Source organism: Agelaius phoeniceus, chromosome 33, assembly GCF_051311805.1.
Source record: "Agelaius phoeniceus isolate bAgePho1 chromosome 33, bAgePho1.hap1, whole genome shotgun sequence".
NCBI lineage: Eukaryota > Metazoa > Chordata > Aves > Passeriformes > Icteridae > Agelaius > Agelaius phoeniceus.
The window spans coordinates 1,031,249-1,039,961 of NC_135297.1; the positions used below are offsets into that span (position 1 = coordinate 1,031,249).

General features: G+C 55.3%; 1 protein-coding gene across 1 annotated transcript; it reads left to right on the plus strand.

Annotated features, from left to right (window-relative positions):
• Positions 1-7,739: 7,739 nt before the first annotated feature.
• On the plus strand, positions 7,740-8,327 carry LOC129131938 (olfactory receptor 14J1-like). The gene has a single exon (XM_054650922.2). It carries the CDS (start codon positions 7,740-7,742, stop codon positions 8,325-8,327), a length of 588 nt encoding a protein of 195 aa, XP_054506897.2.
• The last annotated feature ends 386 nt before the right edge of the window (positions 8,328-8,713 follow it).

Here is an 8,713-nt window from a genome sequence, read left to right on the forward strand (position 1 = left end):
TAAAGCTGAGTAGCATGACTGTCATGAAAACTATCTCTCCATCTGCATCCCAGAGGAAGTGCACAAGACTTTCGGTCAGGCTCCACATTTTTTTGGTCTGTGCGGAACACAAGTTTGTGAAATGCCATCCTGCTGCCGCAGGGCCCAGAGGCCAAAGGCCTGTCCCCAAGCACTGGGGCAGCTGAACTGGGAGGCAGGAGAGCTGGGAGCAGCTGCCGCAGCGCCCAAAGCCCTGCCAAGCCCAAGCGACTGCATTCCCCAGCTCAGCCTCAGCTGCTGCCCCTTTCTCACCATGAAGGGCTCCTCAATGAGCTCGAGAAGGGCCCTGAGCGCCAAGCGACGCCTCTCTCTGCACTCGCTCTGCAGCTGCCTTGACAAGATTGGCAGGACTCTGTTAGCACCACGTTGACTCAAGTCCAGGAACTGGAGGACCTGAAAGGCACAGGCCAGTGACAGGGGAGCCGGCCAGCAGCAGCCCGGAGCCGCACAGGCCTGGGCCCGGGCAGCAGCACAGGGCGCGGGCACCGTCCCAGGCAGCTGTGGCTGCGAGAGGGCAGAGAGCTGGGAGGCAGCTGAGCCAGGCAGCGCTGGCCATCAGGCTCACCTCCACAAGGAAGGCCCAGGTCTGTGGGGGTTAGAGCTCTGTCTCAGGGTGGGTCTCAGACACAGAACGGGGGCCTGGGCAGCAGTGGGGACCTGAGCTGGCTGCCAGCTCTGCCTCTGCCCACTGCCACTGGCCAGCAGCAGCCAGGCAGCCCAGGCCTGTGGGGACAGGCCCCTGAGGGGCAGCGAGGGAGCATGGCAGCAGGCTCGAGGCCTGACGTGCAGGGGCTTGCAATGGGAGCAGCCAGAGGGCCCTGGAACTCTCTGTTGGTCGGGCACCTGGGCCAGGCTGTACAGGCTGATGGGCTGGGGAGCCCTGAGCCCCTCTGGGTGTGTGGGCTCCATACACGTCACAGGACGGGGCCACACGCAGGAGTGTCACGACTACGTCAGCGGGCTGTGCTTCTGTCAGATCCAGAAGGGTCCTGTTCAGCCTGTTAATAAAGCCTCTGATTTGGCCTTATCATAAAGCAGAGCCATAGGGCTCAGGAGCTGAATCCCTAAGTAGGGACTGGGTGCCCGAGGCTAGCTCTCTCATGCCAACGCCGCGGGGCTACCACCTAGCAAGCATGGTGATTATCAGCTCTATAGTGATTGCAAGCTCTCAGGATTTCAGCTTTGCTTGCTAGGTAGTGGTGCCCTGGGCTTGAGGCTGGAGCAGACGGAGAGAGAGGAGCAGGAGAAGGCGCAGGCTGTTCCACGGAGATGGCTTTATTTGGGGAGGTCCGTGAAGGGTCTCTGCTCTTCTTCTTTGTCAACTAATGGGGTACAGTATGCTTCTTTTATAGTGTTGGAAAGGATTTAAGCTTGACTAATGGTAAGGGGTTAACATGACATTGCCTTATAGAGTTACAGAGATAGGTTAAGGGCAGAGGACAGGAAAACAGGAATTTTCTTTTGCTGTTTCAGCATTCCTATTGTTCATATTCTCCATGGTGCTTTTCCCAAACTTATGGGGTTTACTACACATTCCCTCCGCTTTTGTACTTACTAACAAGGCCATTTTCATCCCAGATTCCCCGTGAAATGAAAACCCTGAGCTTGTGGAAGTGCCTGAAAGATGCCCTGTTCCTGTGCAGGGACACTGAGGCTGAGGCAGGAGCCTGAGCCCTCTCTGGGGCAGCCTCCTCGGAGCTGGAATTTGTGCCGTGCTGGGAGAGGAGGAGGAGGGGGAGAGCGCTGGCGCTGTGTGGCAGGAGCAGGAGGTTTGGGCCGCAGGACATTCCGTCTGCGCCGCTGCCCCGCAATGGGCGGCCGTGCCCGGGGCTCTGGGCCTGGCCCCGCGTGCGCTGAGCTCCCGACACTGCGGGAGCTGCCCGGGCTGGGCTCAGCTTCCCACTGGGCCTGGGCAGCAGGCTGGGCTCCAGCTGGGACCAGCAGCAGCTGGAAATACCTCTGGGCATCTCCATTTGCTGCTGCTGCTCGGAAGAGACAATGGAGGGAGTCAAGAAGTTCTGGTTTCTCTTTCTCCTGGTGGATTCTTTCATTTGATTTGACATTCCTGAGGCAATTTCTGTGATGGCCTCTGTCGGTTGATTCTATTTCAGCAGCAGCAGCAGCAGGGCTGTGTTTGAGCACTGCAAATGTGGCCTGTGTGGCTGCTTTAATTCTCCTTGACTTTGTGCTCAGGGACTTGAGAGCATTTCAAGATCTGCTAATCATGATGCCTGTGACCAAAAGCCTGAGTTCACCAATTCCCAGCCAGGGGCTATGTACAAATCACCAACAGGATTTGGTGAGGACAGGACTGGTGAGGAACATGTCTCGAGCTGTTAATTTTCCAGCATCAGTCTCATTACATGGTTATGACAATGGGAAGATGCCAGCAGCTCGTGTCCTCAGCAGCAAAGAACTCAATGTTACAACTTACTTTAAAAGTTTTTTTACCAATCCCACAAAGCAAAAGCATATGGACAGTAGTTCTATCCAACCACGATAAGCACAGGTACCTTTGGTTAAAACAATGCTTGCTTATTTTGAATACAATACCTGCTTGTAAGCCTTAAAACACAATGCACAGAGCTCAAGCTTAGAACTTCCTAATATCTCGTTAGATATACTTTTGTGTAGCTTAAGGAATTATTCTACCAAGCGTTAATACAAAAACCATTGTTACATTTGTCCTTACTTTCTACTTCTAATATAACTTCCTGCTGACAAATCTTATGGCTACTGCTTAGCTCTAATCGCAGTTCTGCTGTCTCTGAGGCCTGCCTTTTGCAGCTTTCTCAAACCCCTCTGATTTTAAGGATTCTTAAATTCACTGTCACAAAAGCACTCTGGGTAGCTGATCAAAAAGGCAATTGCAGTTTTACAGATAAATTTCAAGTGGCAAGCAGAAGAGGGGCCAGAGCAGCCATGATCTCCAATTCCCAAGGCAAAGGCAGCAGCAGCCTCCTGCTGTCAGCTCAGGGTGAGTAAAACAGTGCTGAAAACAGCGCTGGAACCCGATCCTTTCTTTCTCTGAGCGCTGGCTCAGGGCAGCACAGGCGGGCCCTGAGGAGTCAGGGCTGTGTGTGGGTGATTGTTGCTCTAGTCCAGAACTGAGCTGGAAAAAGCCCTTGGGAGCCGAGGCAGGAGCAGGTGGGAAGGGGCCGGCGCTGCTGCTGCTCCTGGCCGGGAGCCCCGGCTGGGCCGGGCCGGCGCCCCCTGCGCTGCGGCTGCTGCTGCTGCCAGAGCCGGGCGGGACTCAGGGACAGGGAACGGACATGGGGGGACAGCAAAGGCCTGGCGGCTGCAGGGATGGTGGCGCTCGGGCCAGCGCCAGCACAGAGCTTCAGCCCGCAGTTAACCCCGAGGGAAACGCTGGGGAAAGGCTCCATTTCAGCCTTTCTGCACTCGTGGCTGTGAAGGGACCGAAATAAAAGGAGAACAAGCAGGGCCCGACCCCTTCTCCTTTGGGAGGAGCCCCAGGCCTGGGCTCTGAGGGGTCATGAGGGGCTGTGAGGAGCTGTGGGACGCTGTGTAGGGCTGTGATGAGCCATGATGGAACTGCAAGGGGTTGTAAGGGGCCATGAAGGGCTTTTGAGGGGCCATGAGGGGCTGTTGGGGACCTTGAGGGGGAGAATGTCTCTGAGAAGCTGTGGGAGGCCATGCACCTCATGGAACAAAGGATCCATTATGACACTGTGGAGACAAGGACACTGTTGTTGGCTGTACAAAAGCTCATGGAACAAAAAGTCCATCATGACATTCTGGGGCCTCATGGAATCCTGGAGACCTCTATGGCACTTTGAGCCTCATTGAATCAAGGGGCTCTGCAGGGCCTTGTGTAATCAAGGAGATCTTTGTGACACTGCAGAGACTTGTGAAAGCAATGAGACCATTCTGGCACTCTGAGTCCCCATGGCACCAAGGGTCCATTGTGATCCTGGGGAGCCCAATAGAACCAAGGCTCCATTGTGCCATTGTGCATTTCCATGGAACCAAGGCAACCATTTTGACACTGCAAGACCTCATGGAAGCAAGGGGCCATTGTGCCGCTGCAGAGCCAAGGAGACCATTGTGGTACTGCTGGGCCTCATGGAAACAAAGATCTCTTGTGATACTACGGGCCCTCATGGAACCAAGAGAACATTGTGATGCTGCAGGGCCCCAGGGATCCAAGAACATGGGAAAGTTCTGGTTGGCTTGGCCTGACTGGTCCCGCTGACCTTGGCATGTTGCGGGCTGCTTCTCATCTAGCCCCGGAGTCCTGTGGTTTCCTTCCTGTGCGAAATAACTCTCCTTTTCCTCCAGGGGTTCATGGCTGAAACTGGGATTCTACCTCCATATTTGATTAAATCCACAGATTATCCCATATGAAACTTGCCAGCACAGACAGCTCTGGATGGCCTTGGCATCTTGGAGGCCACCTCTCATCTGTCCTCAAAACAATGTGGGGGGGAGGGTGGGTGTGCTTTTCTTTCCATAGAAAAGAACATCTTTCAATGCAGGTGTCCGTAACCAAAATTGGGAATCTGCCTCCAAAATTCCTTATATCCAAGGATAGCTCCCAGACAAAAGCTGCCTTACAAACAGGTCTGTCTGGCCTTGGCCTCCTTGGGGCTGCCTCTAATCAGCCTTTGCAACACTGGGGCTCTGCCCATTCCTTCCTGTGGACAAGAACTGTCATTCTGGTCCAGGCACTCATGGCTGAAATGGAATTCCACCTCCAAAAATCCCCAAATATCCAAGGGTTGCTTTCAGACAAAAGCTGCAAGGACAGACAGGTCTGGCTTGCCTTGGCCTCTGGTGACTGCCTCTGATCTGCCTTCAAAACCCTGGGGCTCTGTGGTTTCCTTCCTGTAGAAAAGAACCGTCCTCCTTGTCCAGGCACCCATGGCCTCAAGCACATGAGCATGGTACAGGGACAGAGGAGCTCTGTGCTCAGTGGGGTGGAGACTGAGGACAGCAGAGGAGAGCCCTGGGATGGAAGGGTGTTTTCAGAGATGGTGGATCCTTTTGACATAATAGTAATCAGGGAGAAAAAAGAGAAAATTAATGTAAATTGCCACTGAGGAGGTCCAGTATGGACACCAGGAGAAAGGAATTTTTCCCCCAGGGCAGGGTTGTGGTGCAGCACATCCCCCAGAAGGAGTCTGTGCCAGGCCAAGGCTTTGTGTGGGCAGGCAGAGGCAGGCAGGAGGCAGAGCTGTCAGCAAAGGAAGGGCCCAGCCAGGTGGGGCAGCCGGGGGATGCCGACAGCCTGCAGGGACAGAGGCTCAGGGCAGGGACACCGTAGGACAGCCTGGGCTGTACAGGGCACAGGCATGGGCAGCAGCTGCAACACAGCCCTGCCAGAGCCAACTTGGGCAGCACTTTGGCCATGGCTGCTGGGCCTGGGCCTGAGGCAGGAGCAGGAGGCAAGTGACCCTTGCAGGCCTGGGGCCTCATGGCCTCCTTGTCCCTGCTCAGCAGCCTGGCAGGGGCCGCCCCATGCTCCTGCCCTTGGCATTGCACATCCCCACATGCCAGTGCCCATCCCGGCAAGAGCCCTGAGCAAGGAGGGAGGGACAGGATCTGCCTGGCCAGGCCCTGGGGCTCAGGCCTTGGCCCTTGGCATTCCTCAAACACATCCAGCTTTGCTCAGCACCAGAGACACCTTGGCCTTGTTTGTCCCCAGCTGTCATCACTGCCTCCAGTGTTCTGCTCTAACTGGAACCTGGAGACACTTGCTCAGTCGTGGCCCTCAGTGGGACCCGTTAAAACTTTAAGAAACTTCAGAGTTTCAATTTAATTTTGAGTTCTTGAGAAGTTTTCTGAAGACTCTCTCAGGGACTGAGTCTGATGTAAACAACACCAAATCCCCAAGAGGCTCATTAAAGTCCTTGTGCTGTGTCTGTGCTGCTGATCTTTAAAGGAACAGCTCTTCCCAGGGCCAGCTCCTCTCCCAGCCCAGCAGGGCTGAGGGCTCTGCCTGCAGGCACTGAGGGCACAGGAGCCAGGCAGAGACAGGCTGAAGGCAATCAGGATTGGGAAGACATTGAGCTGAGACTTCACCTGGAGAAAGATCTTCACAGCCCTGTGCATGGTGAGTGTGTGGGTGCAGGGCAATGTCCCCTGTGCTCCTGGAGGGATCTCCTGAAGCCAGCACACCCCAGAGCCTGGGGCATGTGTCAGGAGGACTCTCCCAGTTTCTCTGTGGCACAGGAGGAGCAGGAGCAGGAGGAGCAGGAGGAGGAGGAGGATGTGGTGCAGAGCGGGGCTGCCCTGGGCACCGTCAGAGGGACAGGGCAGGACGGCTCCTGCTGCCAGGGACGGCTGCAGGGGCTGAAGCTGGGGCTGCAGCCAGGGCTGCCCAGAGCTGTCCTGCAGAGCAGCTCCTGCAGCCCTCAGGGCTCTTGGCCAGCCCAGGGCATGTGCCACCTGCCAGGGGCAGCTCTCAGCCTGCCTGGCAGCTCCCCATGGACGCTGCAGGGGAGAAGTTCCAGGTGCAAGGAGCCCCCCCCATCAGGGCAGATTCCTCCTGCTCTGGAGATGGTGCTGCATGGCCAGGGCTGCTCTCAGCTTTCTCCTAAAGGGAAGGGAAAGGGGCTGTCAGCTTTGGCTGTGTCCCTGAGCCTCCTGCACTGTCAGCCTGGGCATCAGCAGATGGGCCTCAGATCTCCCTCAGAAAGTGCCTCCTCAGCCTCCTCTCCCTACACACAGCAGTAGCAGTAGCACCTTGGCTTGCAGCATCTCTGTTTGTCTGGCCTGCCCTTAAGGCCCTGCTGCCAGGGAGATGCCCCTGGGCAGTGCCCTGTGCTGGGAGGGGTCTGCAGGGCAGAGCTGAGCCCCCAGGGCTGGGCTGGGCTCTGGCAGCACTGGCAGGGATAAGGCTTGGATAGAGAGAAACAGCTCCCAGCAGGCACAAGTCCAGGCAGCAGAGAGCCAGACCAACCCTTGGCATCCCTCCATGTTCAGATGCGCTGGGAAAGAGAGAAGGGCTTAGAGAAATTGACTTTAAAGCTGGAGTGTTCAAAAACTCCACTTTATTTTTCAAGCTCGTTTTATGTTCGATCACCCAGAGCTAGAGGAAGGTGTAATGGGCAAAGGGCACCTGTGTGGGGACGAGCAGGTCTGACTGCCCTGGGACACAGGGAGCCCTGTTTTCCCTCTGGGCTTCCCTGGGGTTCAGCCTGAGAGCAATGCTGAAGATGGATCAGAAATTCAGGAGCATAAACCCAAGCTCAAAAATAAAAAGGCTGTGTGAGCTTTCTGCACAGGTAGAGAAGTATTTTTGAGGGAATTCCTAAAATAACCCCATAGGATTGACTCAAAGAGCTTGTCAATGTCTTGTTTCAACAGGTCACTACGCCCAGAGTGAAGGAATGTCCAACAGCAGCTCCATCAGGCACTTCCTCCTGCTGGCATTGGCAGACACGCGGCAGCTGCAGCTCCTGCACTTCTGCCTCTTGCTGGGCATCTCCCTGGCTGCCCTCCTGGGCAACGGCCTCATCATCAGCGCCGTAGCCTGCGGCCACCACCTGCACACGCCCATGTTCTTCTTCCTGCTCAACCTGGCCCTCAGCGACCTGGGCTCCATCTGCACCACTGTCCCCAAAGCCATGCACAATTCCCTCTGGGACACCAGCACCATCTCCTACTCAGGATGTGCTGCACAGGTGTTTCTGTTTGCCTTTTTCATTTCAGCAGAGTTTTCCCTCCTGACCATCATGTGCTACGACCGCTACGTGTCCATCTGCAAACCCCTGCACTATGGGACCCTCTTGGGCAGCAGAGCTTGTGCCCACATGGCAGCAGCTGCCTGGGCCAGTGGCTTTCTCAATGCTCTGCTGCACACAGCCAATACATTTTCCCTGCCCCTGTGCCATGGCAATGCCCTGGGCCAGTTCTTCTGTGAAATCCCACAGATCCTCAAGCTCTCCTGCTCCAAATCCTACCTCAGGGAACTTGGGATTATTGTGGTTGGTGCCTGTGTAGTTTCTGGCTGTTTTGTGTTCATGGTTTTCTCCTATGTGCAGATCTTCAGGGCTGTGCTGAGGATCCCCTCTGAGCAGGGACGGCACAAAGCCTTTTCCACCTGCCTTCCTCACCTGGCCGTGGTCGCCCTGTTCCTCAGCACCTCATTTTTTGCCTACCTGAAGCCCCCCTCCATCTCTTCCCCATCCCTGGATCTGGCCCTGTCAGTTCTGTACTCAGTGGTGCCTCCAGCCCTGAACCCCTTCATCTACAGCCTGAGGAACCAGGAGCTCAAGGCTGCAGTGCGGACACTGATGACTGGACAGTTTCAGATACATTAAACTACTTGCCAATTTTTTGAAGTCATTGTAATATAAGTCATCTGTAATAATTCCTTTTCTTTTTTTTTGGTTGTGGGTGTTTTTTACCTTTGTTGTAGTATATTATTCTTGTTCACACATAGAACCATTGTTTGTGCCATTTCTTGTTTTTTGTCTCTTGCTATGGCCCCACATTGTGTCAATAAGGAGCTGTGCTCTCAGTGGCTTTCAATGAACTTATGCATCTCCCTGCAAAGTTTTCACCCGAAAGCCCCTTTTGTTCCCTTCTCTGGAGCTGCAGCAGCAATGTCTGTGTGCAGAGCTGGGGCAGATCAGGACTGGTCTTGCTGGCCACACCATTCCTGATCCAGGCCAGGAGCCATTGGCCTTCTTGCCCACCTGGGCAC

What these genes read in the sequence shown, in the direction of transcription:
- LOC129131938 (XM_054650922.2), top strand. Translation starts at nt 7,740, where the DNA reads ATGTGCTACGACCGCTACGTGTCCATCTGCAAACCCCTGCACTATGGG.